Source organism: Felis catus, chromosome F1 (genome assembly GCF_018350175.1).
Source record: "Felis catus isolate Fca126 chromosome F1, F.catus_Fca126_mat1.0, whole genome shotgun sequence".
Taxonomy (NCBI): domain Eukaryota; kingdom Metazoa; phylum Chordata; class Mammalia; order Carnivora; family Felidae; genus Felis; species Felis catus.
The window spans coordinates 66,897,811-66,917,179 of NC_058384.1; the positions used below are offsets into that span (position 1 = coordinate 66,897,811).

Consider the following 19,369-nt stretch of genomic DNA (forward strand, 5'->3'; position numbering starts at 1 on the left):
GACCGCCGGCCTAGCTTCTCAGACCCCATACCCATCCCCTCAGCCAGGGTTGGGGTGCCGGGGGCCGGGCCGGAGCTCAGGCTCAGAGCTGCCAAACCACAAGCACTCACATCTGGAAAAAATTCCCTTCCCAGCCCGACTTCCCTTTGTCTTACTTCTGTCTCTTTGGAACTTCTGGCTGCCTGGCCAAGGGGTGGGGGGGTTGGGGTGAGGAAGTGAAGGGAGGTGTATGGGCCCAGGCCTCCCTGCCCCCACCCCAGAGAGCCCCCTTCCAAGCTCGCCAGGATCCTCAGCCAGACCACATCCCTCCTCTGTGCTCCTGTCGGTCCAGCCTCCTGCTGACCATCTTTTGGGTGAGGTTTTAACATCCTTAGTCACCAGGCCCGTGGGGGAGCCGGCCTGCACCGGCCCTTCGAGGGCTGGTGTGGAGAGGAGGTGGTCGTGGTGACCCGGGTCAAGACCAAGACTTGGGCGCGGGAGCGGGGGGAGGGGTGCATGGGTTCCTGCCCTGTTCCCTCCCCCAGGCCTCTCCTCATCCCTTTGGCCAGGAGCCTGATTTCACTGTCAGAACCGAATCCCCCTCCCTTTACCTACAGCAGCGCCAGTGGGTGGGGGGAGGAGCACAGCCGGGCGTCCAACCCCAGGCCCCAGGCATCCCCCCAGCCCTCCCCTCCACCACCTCTGCTTTTGTCTGTCCTTCCTCCAAGAGCTCCGACCTGCTGCCCTTTTACTGCAGAAGCCCAGGCCGCCCCCCCACCCCCAGAGAAGCCCTCCCACACAAGCCCGGGACCCCTAAAGCCCGGCTGAAGCACGCAGCTCCCTCCCTTAAGCAGGGCAGTCCCGCCGCCATCCATCCCTTCAGTTCAGAGGCACCCCGGCTGCTGCACTGTCTGCACACAGGCATTTTTCAGGGATTCCCCTCTTCACAGCACGGAGGGAGCCCCAGCACTTGTCCAGGCTTCCGTGAAGCTCCCCAGCCCCTCTCCTGGGGCTCTGTTCCGCCGGCCTCCTCCCCAGCCAAGGCCCCCAACCCTCTTGGCCGGTCCAGGGCTCTAAGAAGAAGGGTTCCGAGTCCCAGTGAGCCTGTCCTCTGCCCCTCCCACGGACACGCTGGCAGGGAGGGGCCAGCGCTGGGACCAGATGTGGGGCTTCTCCTCGCGAGGGGCCTGGAGCGGGGCCTGGGTGCGGCGCGCGGCGGGCAGCGGGGCCACGTGCGCGCTTTCGCCAAGGGAAGCGGGCCGCAGTCCTGGGCGCCCGCCGGGCCCGTCCGCCTCCGCGGCTCTACCGTTGGCGGCCACGGGGGCTCCCGGCCGGGCCTCCATTTGGGTCAGGCCCCCCCAGCCCGCCTCGCAGGGGTCTCCGCGGGTAGCCGGCCCGGCCCCTCCTTTGATGTTCCGCTCCGAAGCTGCTGGCGGGGAGGGGAGGGGGCGCGGCCTCTCCTTCCGCCCTTTGGACTGCGCACGACGGTGACACCTGAGACCCCGCTCCACCCCCTTCCCGGGGCACCCAGTCTCCCTCCAACCTGGGTGGCAGCGTGGCGCGCCGGGGCTCCGCGCCTCGGTCCCCGCCTCCCCTCCCCGCCGCCGGCTGCGATCCCCTGGGGGTCCGGGGAGCCGGGAGACGGAGAAACCGCCTTAATAAAGAGCTCGTGTCAAGTGATTGGCTGTGACCTCTGCCCTCCCCAGACTCGCGCCAGCGGCTCCTGCTTAACCCTTCGATGCCCGCCCAACCCCTGAAGAGGTGGGAGTCTCCCCCGCGCCAGCTTCCAGGGTCCCCAGAGGCCCCCGGCACTGCCGCAGCCCTAAACTCTGGGGAGACCGGCCTGGGGGGTGGGGCGGGGGGCGCCCCTCCCCGCCCCCCCTGCAGCCGCTCCAGCAGGGGGCGCCGTTGCCTCATTCGGGTGTCCGGCCCCGCGGCCCCTGGCCTCCCCCGCAGGTCTCTGAGCTCGGGGCGGCCGCCCCGGACCCAATTGGGCCCCAGTGGAGCCGAGCCCCGCCGCCTCGTCTTCCGCAGCTCCGGCTCGGAGCGGGATTCGCCCGCTGGTAGTGCCGCCGGGTGCTGGGCGCCAAGGGGCCGAGCGCACCGAGTCAGGTGGGGACCGAGCGAGACGTGACCCTGGGGCTCGCGCTGCAGGACGTGAGACCTGGGTATCTGCGCCCCGGGCCTGGCGCCCCGTCCTCCCGGCTGAGAGCCCAAGCCGAGCGCTCGGCCCGTGTCGCCTCCCCAGACACCCCTGGCGCGGGAGCCAGCTGTCTCGGGCCGGCGAGCCCTGCACCCGCCCCCGGGGCCAGATCCAGAGGCCGGGGAGCCGGGGCTCAGGGCCCCCCAGGTGGGGTGGGGGGCGGGGCGGCAGGCGGAGCCCTCTCTCTCTCTCTCTCTCTCTCTCTCTCTCTCTCTCTCGGGCAGGGGCGGGCCCGGCGCAGGGTATAAAAGCTGCCCGCGCGGGAGCCCAAGCCAGCTCCGGGGTTGTCCTGGGACGTGTCCTGGCTCCCGAGTCTCACGACCAGGCGACGGCGACATCTCTCTTGACGAAAAGACTCGGCGTCCAGTGCTCCGACCAAAGCATCATGCCCAACTTCTCCGGCAGCTGGAAGATCATCCGATCGGAAAACTTCGAGGATTTGCTCAAAGTGCTGGGTAAGGAGATTTTCGGGCGCCCGGGGCCTCGAGGTGGGCACGGGAAAGAAAGGAGGGCGGGGATCCGGGCGGGGGAGGTTGGGCGTCAGCGTCCCCGAGCAAGGGGGCCGAGCGCCTGGCCTGGGTCGGGGGGCTCAGGGCCGGGACCTAAAGGTCCTGAGCGACCAGCCTGTGGATCCAGTAGAAAGCACGAGGTCGGTGCCCCGGGGGTGGGGCAGGGGAGCCCCTCCGAGACCTTGCCGCCTCTTCGCCCCTGGCCCCCCCGCGGCGGCCAGTAGCCCAGTCCCCCCACGGCCTCCCGGTTCAGCGCGTTCCACTCTGCGCCCCCGCCCTCCATCCGTGAGACTAATGCTTCCCTAGGCGGGCAGCTCCAGAGGCCCAAGTCTCTGCATAATTATCACTTTCTTAGATTTCAACAAATGGCTTCGTGTGAAACCCCAGCCCCCATTCCCAAAAAACTGCGGGCTCTCTTCTCCCTCCCTCCCCTGAGACCCCCCCCAAGCCCTGCGGGGTGTGTGGGTTAAAGGTGGGGGAGTGGAGGCTAGTCTCAGTGTGTTTCCCAACTCCTGGGTGCCCTGAGGTGTGTGGGGAGCTGCCCCAGCCCAAGCTGCTGGGAGGGGGCTCTGGGAAGGGGAGCATTTGGGAAGCCGCCACCTGGGAGCCCTGCGGCCTACGGGTAAGCATGCCATCCATTTCTAGACTGAACACAGTGACCCCGGTTGGGCAGGGGGAGTGGGGGGGCACTTGTGTGTGGGTGAGTCTGGACCTCCGAAGAGTCTGGAACGCTGTTTCCATCACGCCTGGCCACCAGCTCTTGCCCCCTAACCCCAGCACTCCTTCGAGGCGTGTCTCCCTTCTTCCCCACTCTGCCCTCGCTGAAACTAAAAACCAAAATGAAGACTCTCCCTTCAGAAAGCCTAGATGCGTTCCCTCCCCTTGTCTGGAATCTGGCCCCTGTCCCCAGTGGATGAGGCCCGAGGTGGCCGGGCACACACCCACAGGCCCAGCTGGAGACTAAGAGCCCAAGCCCAACCCTGTGGTCTGTCTGTCTGTGGTCTGTTTGTCCTCCCTGCGGGGTCTCTCAGAGCCACGTGCCCTCCTCAGGCCCTGCTGGGGGCAGATTGAAAACAGACCCGTTAGACAAACAGCCCTGGCTGGAGCGGGGTCTCCTGCGAGCCCGGCCTCGCCCAGCCTTGCCTCTGCAGGAACCTCGGCCCCTCCCTGCCCCCTCTGCCCCAGTCAGGGATCCCTTTCCCGGTGAGGCATGCCCAGGTGGTGCTGGGGGATACGTGTCCCATCCACTGTGGTAGGCGGGCTGCGTGAGCAGATTCTGTTCCTGTAACGGGGAAAATGGTTGTCAGAAGGTGAGCTGGACTTTCAGGGGGCAACACGGTGGAGACAGGGTGGGATGGGCCTCCTCTACCAAGGTGACCGGGCCCGGGGACCTCGGTCATTTCTCCCAACAGCCGAGAAGGGGGCTCCTGGGACCCCTGGGGGAGTCCATCCGCTCTCCCTGTCCCTTTCTGGAACAGAGCAGGTCTGCTTTGGTGCCAAGGGAAAAGAGGGTAGGAACCCAGGTCTGCAGGAGGGGCAGGGAGCTCGGCTTCCCTGACCCAACCCTGCTTCCCCCCCCCCGCCCCCGATCCCCACCCCTTGCTTCCCCGAAGGTCTCTGCTCCAGGTCAGGGTGGGGGCGCCCAGCAGGGGAAGCGGGGTGATGCTCAGACACGCCCCTGCCAGGTAGGCCTCCCTGCTTGCTTTTCTTCCTGGGACAGATGCTGTCTCCTGGCTTCGCCACCCTTCTCAGAGACTGGGGAGCAAAGAGAAGGGGTCCAGTGTGGGGAAGGATGTGGGGGGCAGGCACAGGGACTCTGGGTCCACAGAGGCTGAACGAGAAGACCTGACCACGGAGGTCAGGACGATCCTAGAGTAAGGAACATATGGGGGGGAGGGGGGGCAGTGTCCCTTTCCGTCCCGCGAGGGGAGAGGAGCCAGGAGGGCAGGTGAGCTCTGGCTTTTCCTTCGACTTCCTTTTCTCAGTAAAAATAATAAGAGCTCCTGTTTCCTGAAAGCTGGAAGGTGTACCCAGTGCCGCGTGCGCTGAGTCCTGCACACGTCACCCGTGCTGTGGGGGCTCCACTTTATGCTTGAGGAACCCGAGGCCCAGAAAGTTTCCGTCACCTGCCCAGAGTCAGCTGGGCTGCCAGAGAGGCCGAGCCACGTGGATGTCAGGGCCGAGTGGATCTCACTGCAGAATCTCTGGCTTCCCCAGGCCACTTGTAAGAGGGGACCAGCCGCCCCCTCCTCGTCACCCACTGATAGTCCCCGCTCCTCACTTTGGGGAGGGACAGAGATTGGGCACATGAAGGCCAACCCAGCGCCAGACAGGGGAGGTGGGTCCGGCAGGAAGGAAAGTGGCCCCTACTTCCTGGAGGGGAGTGGCGGGGCCTGGCTGGGGATCCCGGGTCTGGCCTGCCCTTGGGCAGGGGTGAAGACGGTGACTCTGCGGAGTCCACCCCAGCGGAGGGTGTCGAGCAGGGTGGACCAAGGGCGGCAAGTGAGGCGAACTGGGCCGAAGTGAGGGCGCCTGCGCCTCCCTGCAGGGGTGAACGTGATGCTGAGGAAGATCGCCGTGGCGGCGGCATCCAAGCCGGCGGTGGAGATCAAGCAGGAGGGAGACACTTTCTACATCAAAACCTCCACCACGGTGCGCACCACGGAGATCAACTTCAAGATCGGAGAGGAGTTCGAGGAGCAGACGGTGGACGGGAGACCCTGCAAGGTGAGTCCCTCGGGGTCATAGCCTCCACTGCCCTGCCTCATCACGTGCCGTTTTCCGGAGTGTTCTGGGATCTTCCAGCGGAGCAAATCCCTCTCGCGGCACCCACCCTGCTGCGGGCCCAGCCCACCTGGCCTCTCTCCTGCAGAGCCTGGTGAAATGGGAGAGTGAGAACAAAATGGTCTGCGAGCAGAGGCTTTTGAAGGGAGAGGGTCCCAAGACCTCGTGGACCAGGGAGCTGACCAACGACGGGGAGCTGGTCCTGGTAAGCTGCTCCCAGCTGAGCACAAGCCCGGTGCCACCTTCGGGCTTTTCTGGGACGCTGCAGGGCGCTGGAGGTTCAAGACTGACCGTAGCTGGCCTCCCCACCTCCTGATGGCGCTGCTGGGAAAGGACTAAGCTGTCCCTGTCCCACAGGCTGCTGCCCTGTGGCCGTGCAATGGTGTCCCGTGTGGAGCAAGCCATGTGGGCTGAGGCGGCAGGGTGGCATCTGGGCAATCCGTCCTCACAGCTTGGGGAGGAGTATGTGGGACACAGCCCCGGGGGGTCTATGCCGTCCTCCCTCCCGTGACACCAGGGCATTTTGGGGGCCAGCCCCTGCCTGTCCATTCTGAATCTAGCAGGACCAGGGGCCTTCCAGGTTAACGATGACTTCTGACTTCTGTCCTTTTAGACCATGACGGCGGATGATATCGTGTGCACCAGGGTCTATGTCCGAGAGTGAGCGGCCGGCGGTCCAAGGGCTTCCAGAGCCGCCCCCCAGCCCCTGCTCCCTGCCCCACTGCCCTTCCCCCTTCCTTCTAGGCTAGCTCTCCCCTCACCGCGCTCACTCCCGGGGATGCTGGGATGCCTCCAGCGGGGCTCTGCTTTTTGGGGCCTCCCCTTCCTCCCCTCCCCCAACAAAGAGGGATGGATGGTAAGAACCCTGATCACCCGGTCCAGAATCACTCCCCTTCCCCAGCCAGCAGTCCCAGCCCCAAACCAGCCCAGAGCACAGCCCCTCTCTCTGTGAGGGGACCTGAGGGCCCCAGTGAGAAAGACGGCCCTCTGGTTTCCACCCTTTGTCCCGGTAGCCTACACAGTGTAGAATATTTATTGGTTAATTTTATTAAAATGTTTTGAAAAATACAACCCGTCTCTGGCTCCTTGGGAAGGGGACAGATGCGTCGCCCGAGTTCCACTTTGCCTCTGAAATGCAGTGTGGGAGGCAGGTGTTCAAGTAGCAGGATGAGAGGAGGGATGGGCCTTCCCCTCGTCCCTCCCTCCCTCCGCCCACCGCCCCCTCCACCCCTCCCCTCTTCCAGCCTCCTTCTCCAGTCCTCTCAGCAGGGGCACTCCCACCACCCCCCCCCACCCCCCCGCCCCCGCAGGAGCTGACTCCCACTTTTCCATGATGGTGACACAGCTTCCTCCTCCAATTGTTCCTCCTCTCCTCCAGCTCCAATCTGGGCCACCCCAGGCCTGGCCTTGGCCTCCCACATGGTTCCAGATGAGCTCACAGATGCCCACAGGCCGACCTCGCTCCTGCCCGGGGCTCCCCCTGATGGGACTCCACTGTCTCAGCCCTGAGACCTGCACACCCCCCCTGCCGGCCCCCACGCCCCTTCCCACACCTCCACTCTCGGGTCCAGGGTCTACCGCGTCCTCCTAAGTTCCATGGTGACCTCTCAAGTGCCCGCCCCCCTCCCGCAGGCCAAGGCCCCCCACCAGACCGGCTCAGGGCTCAGCTGTTGAGGCAACAGCACCTTCAACCCGGCCTGCCCCGCCCTTCACCGTCAGGGCGTCGTGGGGTCTGCTCTGTCACCGGCTGCTTATGCTTATGTGACCTCAAGCGAGTTGCTTTGTTTCTTTGAGCCTTAGGTCTGTAATCCAATGACTTACGTGCGGGGAAGTTTCAGTGGGGTCCAGCCAAATCCGGGCAAGGTCACCAGCCTCTCCCCACTGCCCCCATCCTGTCCTCTCCGTTTCCTTTGTGCTCTGGCCACGCTCAATCCTGTCACGTAGAAGTTTCCCCTCCATCATGGAAAATGGTCTTCAGATGCCCCATGCTTACATGGTCACAGCTTGGGGTCCCCCAAAAGAAGGACTGTCTCCCAGGGTCCGTATCTTCATCCCAGAAAGGGTTCGATTCTGCTGCATCGCATGACCGTCCCTCGGCCCACTGGCTATTGGCAGGGCAAGGGGCCTGGACCTCGTGCCCTGCCATGGCCACGGGACAGGTGGGCCGGTGTGACAAGCCCCCCAGAGCCCCTGGGATGGGAAGGAGCGCTTTCCTATGAGGAGGGTTGCAGATTTCTAATCTATAACATAGCAACTATGTACAACGTCCACCTCGCAAAGGCATGTACCGCAAAGGCATGTACGTAGCACCTAGCAATAGTAAGCCCTCAGGAAACGAGGGTCCCACCTCTCTGACCCAGCCTCCAAAATGCTGCCGGGGGCGAGAGAGGGGGCTCTTCAATAAACGAGCTGTATTATGTCAGTGCCTTGTTCAAAAATCCATAAAACAAAATAAAACTCCCATCAGCTGCAGCCCCTCTTTTTGTCCAGAGTACAGCCCAGACTGGCATCAGAGGCCATTTAAGACGTGGCCCCTACCCCCTCCTGCGTGTGCGCCCCCCCTGCACCTGCACCGCAAGGCGCCCTCTGGCCCACGGGCGCCCAGCGCTTCTCCAGAGCTTGGCTTCTCGGTGGCAGCGGCCCCTCCCCCAGCAGTGCTGACAGCCAGCGGTCACGCTTCACAGCCTGTGTGTGGCAGGTGAGCCTCCACTCCCTGAAAGACTGGGGTGCCTTGGGGCCAGGGCCTCCAGCTCCTGCCCCACGAGAGGCCACGTGCTGCAGCTGAGAGCAGAAGGTCAGGGCCCCGGAGTGGGGACACGATGTCCAGAGTCCTGGGGCAGCCCAGTCCCCTGAGTGGGGAGCGGGGGCAATGGTGGGCCCTTTTTCGTGTCCACATCCGCCTACTGTTTCCTGAGGGCCTCCCGGGAGCCGGGCACCCTGCTGGGTGCTGGGAACTTGGAAATGAATCCAATGGACAAGATGGCTGCCCTCGTGGGGCCTGCGGGAGGGAACGGACCTGTAGCGGGGAACCAGAAGATTAAAGACATAAACGCACCGGTCAACTCATAAGCACAGACCACGTAACCACGAAGGTGCTTGAAGGAAAGGGGGGGAGGGGGGGAGAGCACCAGAGGAGGCCTCATTTACCCTGGGGGTGGGCAGAGGTGCTGCGGGCGCAGGTGCTCTGGAGGACGGAGAACTTCGGGGGGCCTGAAGGACGCAGTGGGGTGAAGCAGACGGGAGGGTACTCTAGGCAGGGAGAATCGCAGGGGAAGGCCCTGGGGACAGTCTGGGGCTGCCCTGGGCCTGGGGACTGGAGTGCAGGCCAGCTGGGGCCTTCGGGGGCCGGGCCGGGCAGAACCTGAGGGGCCCGAGGCCACAGTAAATATTTCTTATTTGATTCCAAGAGCAGTGATGAGCCACTGATGAGCCATTGAAGGGGGTGGCATCCCTCTGGCTGCCACGCAAAGACGGAGCAGAGACACGCGGGGGTGGAGGTGGGGAGGGCAGGAGGCTGGGGAGACGCCGGGGCAGAGGGTAGAGACCCCGTGATGCACGAGTCAGGGGACCAGGGGTTAGAAAAGGCAGAGTGCCCAGAACGGCTCTCTGGCTTCGGTCCTGGGGGCTGGTGGTTCTGTTTTCAGAAATGGGGAGATGAACCTAGGCTTTCTGGATGCCATTTGCTTTGTTTTAATCCAGAAGCACCGTAACTCCTCAACCCGAGGCCCGGCTTCATCTCCTTTCTGCTTCCCCTCCGCAGGCCTTTGTGGCTGGAGCATAGGTTCTTGCCTCGCCGCCCAGTTTGTCTCTTTCTGGAATCACGCTGCTGAGAAGAGCAGAGACTAGAGGCATGTTTCTGTTTCCCAAGACGCCAGAAGGCAGGGACTGGGTCTCCACCCTCAGACTGGGGGCTCTCAGAGGACAGGGTTTGGGTCTCTCCCCTCAGACTAGGGACTCCTTGAGGGAAGGGACTGAACCTCCCCCATCAGACTGGGGGCTCTCAGAGGACAGGGATTGGGTCCCTTCCCTCAGACTAGGGGCTCCCGGAGGGCAGGGACTAGGTCTTCCCCCTCAGACTAGGGGCTCCTTGAGGGAAGGGACTGGGCCTCTCCCACCAGACTGGGAACTCCTGGAGGGCAGAGACTGGGTCTCCCCCATCAGACTGGGGGCTCCCAGAGGACAATGGCTGTGTGTCCCCCCTGAGACTGGGCTCCCGGAGGGTGAGGCCCGTCCCCTGGCTCTGTTTCCCCAGCACTTCCCCGCCCTCCAGCCTGAGGTGACAGGGAAGTTACAGTCCTGGACCAGGAGATGGGATCAGGGAGGGGCCGCCTCACCCATCTGGCCCAGCCCGTGAGAAAGTCCCTCCAGCTTCCCTCCCACCCTGAAGGCCCTCTTCCTCCTCTTCCTCCTCTGCCTCCTCTGCCTCGTCTCCCGTTACCTGGGCCTTCATTACTCAGCAGTGCCTCTGGAAGAAAATGCACAGGGGCCCCCATCCCCTGCCTGCACGCCGCCGTGGGCAGAACCTTCTCTGCCGTCCAGGCTTCTCAGAGTTCAAGCACAGAGGGGGCAGCACGGGGACCTGGGCCACCGAACCTCCTCTGGTCCTGCCACCGGAGGGCGAATGCCGGAGCGAAGAGGGCCAGAGAAGGTAGGAGGGCAGAGCCCAGGGAGGGGGCACATGATTCTCCCCCGGGGTTGGCCGGGCACGGGGGGAGACCTGCACCAACATCTTAGGGGAACTGAGGTGCGCACACACACTCATGCACGCACGCACACTCGCACGCTGTGCGAGAGACAGGAGCACGTTGCTGGGACAGGCCTAGAAGAGATTCGGGGCACAGCCAGACCCAAGACGGGAAAGCCTACAGCCTGCGGGGCCCCCCAGAGCCCAAAGGCACCTCCATGCCTGCGTGTGACAAGAAGGAACCCACAGGAGAGGGCGGCCAGAAGTGGGGCTGGAGACTGGGGACCCTGAGGGAGGTGAGGAGAGGGGGAGGCGACAGGGTCCCGGAGAAGGAGGGAATGCAGGAGGAGAGCTGAGCTCCAGGGGGGAGGAGAGGGTATTGAGGGCCCCAGGGGTGGGAGTCAGGAGAGAGGCCCGCCGGTCAGGCCCTCTGACCCCAGGTCCCGACAAAGGGCCGCCTAAGGACGGCCACAGGCACAAGATGGATGGCACTGGGGCGGCCAGGCCCTTTGTGGCGGGGGATGAAAGGGAGCAGGCTCTGAGGAGCGTCCCCCTCCCCGGGTCCCCCATGACTGTTGGCTCCCCTGCCCCTCCCCCAGTGACCTCGGGAGCCTTGGAGTGTTGTGGAGGGGGGTAGGAGATGGGGGGGGGCGGGAGCTGAGTCCAACCAGGTATTTCCCCTGGCTGGGCCAGCCCTACCTAGGAAAGATGGGGGGCAGGTAGAAGGACTGTGGGGGTCTGGGGGGCCCTTTGGTCTGTAGAGAAAGCGAACTCAGATGCAGACTGTGTGCCACCACCAGCAGGGCCCCGGCAGAGCTGGGGGAGGCCGTTCCGGGGCCGGCCAGGGGTCCCCTGGGCAGGCCCTCCCGCGCGTCTCCTGCAGGCCTGCTGCCCTCCTGACCTCTCGGCTTCTTCCTGTCCCCGGCCCCCCCCCCAGGCGCTGCCAGTCGAGAAACCAGTTCTGTTCTCGTCCTGGATAAGGATCTCTGGGCTGGGCTCTTCCCAGGCAACGGCAGGAACCTGGCAGCCTGCAGCACCCCTGCCACCAGCCAGGGCCGCCGGGGTCTCCCCACGTCGGCGGGGGGTGGGGGGGTGGCCTGCCCCTTCCTCACCAGTCCTGCCCTGGCCTCCTTCCCCTCGAGGAAGACCTCCCAGCAGCCCTGTAAGGGGCAGGGGGCCTCCCTTGCCTTCTCCCTTGGGTGCCCCAGAGGCCGGTCCCTCTCCCCTTGCCCCCTCGGCGCCCCCCAGGCTCCCAGGCTCCCCACGGGGCCCTGACAATTGCTCCCTATGGCGGGGTCAGCCCCTCGCCCCAGTCGCGGCACGGAAGGGGGCAGGGTGACACGGGCTTGACCCCACTTAACCCCAGCCCATGGTCTCCTCCCGAACCATCATTCCCACGACATTCTGGTCCCTTTCTCGGCCCTCGGAGCTTTCCCCCCACCCCCCAACTCTGCCAACTGGAAGGGTTGTAAAAGGTCATCTCCTGCATTCTTCTGCCTCCTCGTCAAATGTCTGCCTGACCTCTGCCCCTGCCCGGCGCCCCAGAAACCTCAGCTCCTTCACCAGCACTGCGCTGGCTTGGCCAGCCTCTCCCAAATGCCTGCGGGGATTCAACCGCTTGCAGGGGCCGTGGGAGATCAGAAGGCAGAGAGGAGGGCAGCTCCGGCAGCCACCGGGGAGACCTGGGGCATCTGGAGGAGACTTGACTCAGGTCCCAGCCCCCACCCCCACCCCTGGAGGTGAGCAGGTGTGACAAGCCAGGCTGGGATTCAAGCCGGTGACTCAAGCCCGAGCAGCCGACAGCTGCACGGTCCACGGCCGCAGCCAGCCCTCCCTTCCGCCGCCCCGAGGTGGAATCTTAGAAGCTGGGAATTCTAGAACCAGGGAACAGAGTCCCAGAAGGAAGGGCCCTCGGGGATCATGCCTCTCCTTTGTTTGAGAGGAAACTGGGGACCAGAAAGGGGTGTGGCCTGCTTGGGGGGTCGCTAGGACGTCAGGGAAATCACTGGTCACACAAAAGGGGGCTGCTTGGCTTTAGCACAAAGCAGGTGTCAGCTGGGCCCCTCCACACTCTCTCGCTCTCTGGGTGGACTGGGTTCTTCCGGGTGCAGAGAACTCTGTTCCCTGTGCTCGTATTTTCCATCCCTTACCCTGAGTGGAGCAAGCCTGTGCCCTCACCGGGCCTCCCTCTCCTCCTGGGCCGCAGATTATGAGGCCAGGACAGGTGCGGGGGGCCATTCAGCCTCAGGTGAGGGATTATAAGCTAAGGTTTCAGCAGGAGCCTGGAGGCAAGGGTATCCAGCCCAGAGGTATTCTGCCCAGAGCCGCCCGGGGAGGGGGGAGCCACCTTCCCCTGGCCCAGCGTGCTGCGGGAGGGACACCCAGCCCCCCACCCATCTCAGCCCACCCAGGCATGTGTCTGAGCATAAGGAGATGGGGGGGGCGGTGACCGCCCCCCTGCGTGGCACACGGCCACAGGTGTTGTCGCTGTTTCCAAGGCCCTACAAAGGGAGGATCCAGGCCAGGCCAGGCCTCGGATGGGCAGCATTTACTGACAACCATTTTCAGAGCGTGAGCTCGGTGCAGACGCCGTGGGGGGCAGAGCCAGTGCATTCCCTGGCACCTGTCATCAACCTCAGGGCCACTGAGGAAATATCCCCTGACCCCTGACCAGGTGCCAAGCACGTCATCCCACGCCCCCCCCCCCCAGCTCCGGAGCCAGGTTGGGACCTGGGAGCCCGCCGCGTGGGACAGGGCGCCGAGGAGGAGGGCCCCCTCCCCACCGTAGCCTCCCCACCCTCAGGCTGCCTGGGGCTCAGCTCCAGCCTCCCCTCCCAGCCGCGCAGAGGCTAGACCTTTCAGACAAGCTTTCCTGTAATTGTCCTGTCATCACGGCTCCGACGCAGAAACCAGCCAAGGGACTGTGGAAATGCAGAGGCAGAAAGGTGAGGTCACCCTTCCAGCAGCCTGTCTCGGGGCAAGAACGCAGGCCACGAGCCAGCGGAGTCTGGCGCTTACTGGAGAAGGAGACGTCCGCCCTCCCGCAGCCCTCTCTGGCTCACCCCTTCCCTTCGCACCCAGCCCTCCCGGGAAGTCCTTCCCAAAGGCTAACTTAAGTGCCACCTGCTGCGGCTTTAGCGCCTCATCGGACGGAACCCAGAGGACAGGCTCCATTCTCAGGCGGCTTCAGGGACCGGCCAGAGGAGCGTGTGGGCGCACCCGGGGCGGGGACACCGCCGTCACCTCACCTTTCTTCGCTCTCTCTCCACCCCACTCTCCCAGCCCTCCCCTCGCCTTAGCCCCCCACTCCAGCTCCTGGCTGGGAGCCAGCATTGTTCCTGCCAGGCTCCCTGCTCCCCTCCTCCTTCCCTCCCTGGGCACCCGCCTGCCCGGTCCCTTCCGGGGCGGGGGGGGGGGGGAGCAGGACTTCATCACAGGCTCTGCTTCCTCATCACGTTGCGTCCACCGACAGAGAAGGCTGGGGAGCTTGGGTTACTCAGGGCCCCCGGTTATTTTTAATGCCACCAGCTCACAAGATAAATATACCTCCCCACCCCCCAGCTGCCCAGAGTCCCTCCTTCCCCCACCATTCACCCAGTCTCCTCACACAGGGACTCACAGCTAACGCCTTCTCCTCACATGCCCTCCCGGTGGGTCTCCCTCGGCCCTGGACTCCCAGTGGGAGGTGCCTAGAGACATGGCATCGGCAAAGGGCTCCCAGGGGAGCCTCCCCCTGCAGCGGGAGGCAGGGGGAGGCTGGCGCAGGCCTCCCGAGCCCTGGGGAGGAGGTGCTGGATGGGGGTCGCTCCTGCAGCTTGGTGGGCCTCCTCTCTGACCCCACTCCACTCCTGTTTGGTCCCACAACGCAAGCAAGTTCTTTCTGGAATTAACGTCTGGGCCTCTTGCTTTGGGTCAGGGAACACTGGTTCAGGGCAGGCACTGCAGCTCCGGGGAGGGCCGAAGAGCAGGCCTGGGATCAGGACGGATTGTTGCTCGTTCCTAGATTGTTGGGGTGTCTGTCTCCGCCCAGGCCCTGGGACAGATCCCAGGCGGCCCAGCCTGCAGAAGGCAGCCGTCTGTGCACCGGCGCCGGGCACGCGCTCTCTCGGCGGCACCTGCTATGGCACAGAAGCAAGGCTTCGGACCTCGCATCTGTCCGGCCTGGTACCCGGCCCCACAGTTTCCGCCTCGCAGGCCTAACTGGGTCTTGGGTCCACACGGGAGAAGTCTGGGCCCTTGTAACCAAGAGCCTTCAGATGCTTAAGATACCCTGTCCTCTGCCTGTATTTCCAAAGACTTCACGCACTCCAGCCGTAAAGAATGATAGCACACACAAGGGCACACCCGTCCACCCCCCAGCATCTCCCTCCTTCTCCCCAGAGGGCACTGCTGGCCTCATGGTTAGCTTTATCGTTAGTTTGCCTTTCAAACATACTTTCACAATAGGGGCGCCTGGGTGGCTCAGCGGGTTTAGTGTCCAACTCTTTACTTATTAAATTTTTTTTCTTTTTTTTAAATGTTTATTTATTTTTGAGAGTGTGAGAGAGAGACAGAGTGTGAGCAGGGAAGGGGCAGAGAGAGAGGGAGACACAGAATCCAAAGCAGGCCCCAGGCTCCGAGCTGTCAGCACAGAGTTAGACATGGGACTCAACCCACGAACCCTGAGATCACGACCTGAGCCAAAGTCGGACCCTCAGCTGACTAAGCCCCCCAGGTGCCCCATCAGCTCAGGTCTTGATCTCAGGGTGGTGAGATCGAGCCCCACATTTTACTCCATGAGCACAATGTCCAAAGGACACACTGTTAGGCAGGGTTTGAACACTTACGCTCTGCCCCTCACTTTCCCTTCTCAGCATGAAGCTCGCGAGGGTCATGCGTGCGATGTGATCCCACAGTCGTATCAAATGAATACACGTCACGGCGGGAAAAGATTAATGACCTGACGGACCAAGACTACGTGTTGCAAACCGGACCTGTTTGTGCGCCGCTGGAGGGGAGTAAACCGCTAGGCACATTTGGGAAGAATGGTGTCGAGGGCGTCTGGGCGGCTCGGTCGATTGAGCGTCTGACTTTTGATTTCGGCCCAGGTCATGATCTCACAGTTCATGAGATCAAGCCCCACATCAGGCTCTGTGCTGACAGTAATGAGCCTGCTTGGGATTCTCTCTCTCTCTCTCTCTCTCTGCCCCTCCCCTGCTCACCCTCTCTGTCTCTCAAGATACATAAACATAAAACAATTGGGGCGCCTGGGTGGCTCAGTCGGTTGAGCGTCCGACTTCGGCTCAGGTCATGATCTCACAGCTTGTGAGTTCGAGCCCCGCGTCGGGCTCTGTGCTGACAGCCCAGAGCCTGGAGCCTGCTTCTGCTTCTGTGTCTCCCTCTCTCTCTGCCCCTAACCCACTCACATTCTGTCTCTGTCTCTCTCAAAAATAAATAAACATTAAAAAAAAATTTTTTTTTTTAATAAAAAACAGCGTGGCCTTATTTGTCCAGTGGAGCTGAAGACGGTGTGCTCCCTGGAACCAGCGACCCTTCCCAGAGGGTGCCTGAGAGCGAGGCGTGCACCTGTTCTCCAGGAGGCCTGGGTGAGGGCGCCCAGAGGTGGCAGGTGGCAAGGGCCCAGATGCACCACCTTCTCCATTCATGTACCCACTTCACAGATGCACGCTGAGCTCCCGTTAAGGGCCAGGCGCTGGGAATCTGGACAGGACGGACAGAGGTACAGAGGTGAACGGTCTGGGATCAGGTCGGGTATGTATTACTGTCCCCACCTTAGGAGCTGAGACTCAGAGAGGTCAGGTGTCTCTCCAGGACCCAAACTCAGGTCTGCCTCTAGGGCCAGTGCTCTCCACAGCCTTGCCCCACTATTTCCAGGGGCCTGCTCATCGGACAGGCATGCTATGGTGTCGGTGCCCTCCTTCAGTGCTCTGCTCTGGCCCAAACTCAGTCCTGGGGTGCCGTCAGTGAGTCAGCAAACACCTGCCGGGAGCTCCGTGTGGGCAGGACAGCCAGTCCCAGCCCGCCCCCAGCCCCCAGCCTGCACCCCCAGCCCGCCCCCAGCCCCTGCTCCAGTCCAGTCCAGCTCTTCTCTGGACTGCTTCTCCCCAAGCTGGGGGCGCCGGTGGTGGTGGTGGGAGAGGAAGACTCGACTTTAACCAAGGGACAGGGGCTTGAGTCCCAAGTCGGTCACCCCCTGGCTCCGTGGGGCCCATGGTGGTCCTGGAGGAAGATGAGGGGATGAGACCTCCCTATGAGGTCCCCTCTGACTCATCCTCCCCCCCCCCCCCGCCCCCACCACCTTTGTTCCGGGGGAGAGGATGGTTGTGCAGGCTGAGGCTGGGCTCTGCGCTCAGGTTCTGACTGTGTGCTCTTGGATAGGTCACTTGACCTCTCGGAGTGGTTTCCTCCAGCAAAAACCACGGACGATGACGACAGGATCGCCGGCTCTAGGGTTTAGAGATCGGTCCCCGGGGACGCCGCGCTTGAGGCAGCAGCGGCCCCTGGTGGCCGCGCCGCAGGGCACAGGTCTGCGCGGAGCCCGGAGCCCGCCGGGGGGCGCCCTGCCTCTTTGCAAGCTGCTCTTCTAACGAGGGCGGCCAGAGACCGCAGGGAACAGCTGGACCCCCACGTCCTCTCCCCAACGGCCTCGTCCACGCCCACGGGCCCCCTTATCCGCCCCGCTGGTGCATCATCCTTCTAAATGGCAGGCCCGCCCTGCATGTCTCCCTAAGCCACAGCACCACACCCCCTATCCCCACCTGTCACTCTCCCTGGAACTGACATTCCAAGAATTCCCACGTCTCTTCCGTCCTCTGCACTCCCAGCCTCCCCACTCATCACACCCCACCTTGGTGGTGGCCACAGCCTCCTGACCGACCATTCTCTCCCACCGCACCGCACCCCACCTCCACCCTCCACAGTGATCTTCCTAAAACGAAGGTCTGACCAGATTTACCCTTCGACTGGCTTGAAACCCTCTTGCTGCCTTGAGGGCAAAGGCCCCAGATTTAAAAAAATTTTTTTTTGATGTTTATTTATGTTTTGAGAGAGAGAGAGACAGAGCATGAATGGGGGAGGGTCAGAGAGAGAGGGAGACACAGACTCTGAAGCAGGCTCCAGGCTCTGAGCTGTCAGCACAGAGCCCCACGTGGGGCTAGAACCCACGAACCGTGAGATCATGACCTGAGCCGAAGTTGGATGCTTAATCGACTGAGCCACCCGGGCGCCCCGACAAAGGCCCAGATTTAACTATACTGCCTCGTCCTTTGCCCGTCTGTCTACCGATCACGCTCTGTGGCCCCCATGCGTGTCCTCCAATAGGTCCACAGGATCTGGCGGGGGGGCCTCCATACTCGTCCTTGGTGATTCCTTTGCACTATTTATTTAGCGCATATGGTGCACCTGGCATTCAATATTGCCTCATAAGTAGTATCTTAATAAATAAATGGGAAAACCGGGACCCAGAGAGGTACACTGACTCGTCCAAGTTGTCTACAGGGACAGGGCTCTTCGTACAGTGACTTTTCCACCCCATCTGCTGTCCCTCAGCCGCCTCGCCAGGATGGAGGCTGGGAAGGCTGTGTGCCCTGCTGCGGAGGAGGCAGCCAGGCCAGCCCCACCGTCCTCTGGTTGGGTAAGGAGCGGGGACAGGGAGAGAAAAGGAGGGGCTGACTTCGGGATAGATGCCCCAGCCTCTGCATTATGAGGCGAAGAAGGTGGGAGGGAAGAAAAATGAGGTCATCTGAGATCTCCGTGACCACCTCCATAACATCCTGGCCTATCTCCCTCTCCTGTCCCTTAAGAGCATTCTAGCAGACCCCGTCTGAGCTTCTCTCTCCTCTGTAGGAGGGGGGAAACAGGGGTGGGAGCCGTGCCGCAGGCAGTCAGCCTCCCTCAGGCACACAAAACCTCCCCTGCCCCTCCCTGTGGCCCCCTCTGTTCCCTGCCATCCCTCTCCAGAGTCTGTGTCCCTTATTCAGTGAGGCCCAGAGGGCAGATGAGCAAGCCCCCTGCCCAGGAGACCCCCACCCCGAGGAGCTGTCCCTTTGGGGGCCCACACCCACTCACCTTGGGGGACAGCACTCTTCTCTGAGCAGAGGACGGAGAGGCCGCGGGCCGCCCTCCAGGGCTGGCTGCACCCCCAGGGCACCTGCACACAGGCTCCTCCAGCTCCATCTGCCTCCATGCATGTAGACAAGGCACAGAGTCCTTCCGGGTGGCTCTGGGGGAGCTCCTCAGGGTGTGTGCGGTGCTCAGAGGCTGAGAGGCTGTCGCTTTTAGTTCTGGAGCTCAGCTGGGACATGGGTAGATTCAGAAAGTCTTCATCAAACATGACTCCAACTTTTCTTGCCGTTCAGTCTTCTTTCTCTGGGATCAATTCCAACCTATCAAGGCCCCTCTTAAAATACAGTATCCAGAGGGGCGAGTTTGCGAGTTCGAGCCCCGCGTCAGGCTTTCTGCTGGAGCCCGCTTGGATCCTCTGTACCCCCCTCTCTCTGCACCCCCCCCCGCTTGCGCTCTCTCTCTCTCTCTCTCCCCAAAATAAATAAATATTTAAAAATAAAATAAAATACAGTATCTAGAACTATACTCCGGGTGTGGAGGGCAATGAGGATGTCAGCACCTCTGATGTGGACACCTCATCCATTAACTACTTGCCTGTGTGGACACCCGCTTTACAGTGTTGGTTCACGACAAGCCGTGGTCTGCTAAGACCCTCGGGCTGTCTTCACTGCACACTCTACTCCTTTTTGTTCCTTTTTTTTTTTTAATTGTGTTTTATTTTATATTTGAGAGCGCATGCACTTGAGCAGGGGGAGGGGCAGAGAGTCAGAGACAGAACCCGAAGCAGGCTCCAGGCTTCAAGCTGTTAGCACAGAGCCCGACCAGGGGCTCCAGAGGGGCTCGAACTCACAGACCTGTGAGATCCTGCCCTGAGCTGAAGTCGGAGGCTTAACCAACCGAGCCACCCAGGTGCCTCTCACCCCCCCACCCCCCATCTCCTCACCGCCCCCTCCCGCTTACTGTTCCTTTCTTATGCTGTTGACTTAGAAATCAAAAAACAGGGGCACCTGGGTGGCTCAGTCCGTTGGGCATCCAACTTCGGCCAGGCCATGATCTCATGGTTCGAGAGTTCGAGCCCCACGTCGGGCTCTGTGCTGACAGCTCGGAGCCTGGAGCCTGCTTTGGATTCTACGTCTCCCTCTCTCT

The 19,369-nt window shown here is 62.7% G+C and overlaps 1 protein-coding gene across 5 annotated transcripts; it reads left to right on the forward strand.

Moving 5' to 3' along the window:
* The first annotated feature begins 207 nt into the window (after positions 1-207).
* On the forward strand, positions 208-6,543 carry CRABP2 (cellular retinoic acid binding protein 2). Of its 5 annotated transcripts, none has more exons than XM_023247546.2 (6): positions 208-353; positions 1,686-1,740; positions 1,936-2,091; positions 2,407-2,637; positions 5,240-5,418; positions 6,089-6,543. In XM_023247546.2, the coding sequence occupies exons 1-6, from the start codon at positions 230-232 to the stop codon at positions 6,103-6,105; spliced, it is 762 nt and encodes a 253-aa protein (XP_023103314.2). In that variant the 5' UTR covers positions 208-229; the 3' UTR covers positions 6,106-6,543. The 5 variants fall into 5 exon arrangements, with proteins under 5 accessions (XP_023103314.2, XP_023103315.2, XP_023103316.1 ...); XM_023247547.2 differs by having other exon boundaries at positions 2,014-2,091; XM_023247548.2 differs by lacking the exon at positions 1,936-2,091.
* Positions 6,544-19,369: the final 12,826 nt, after the last annotated feature.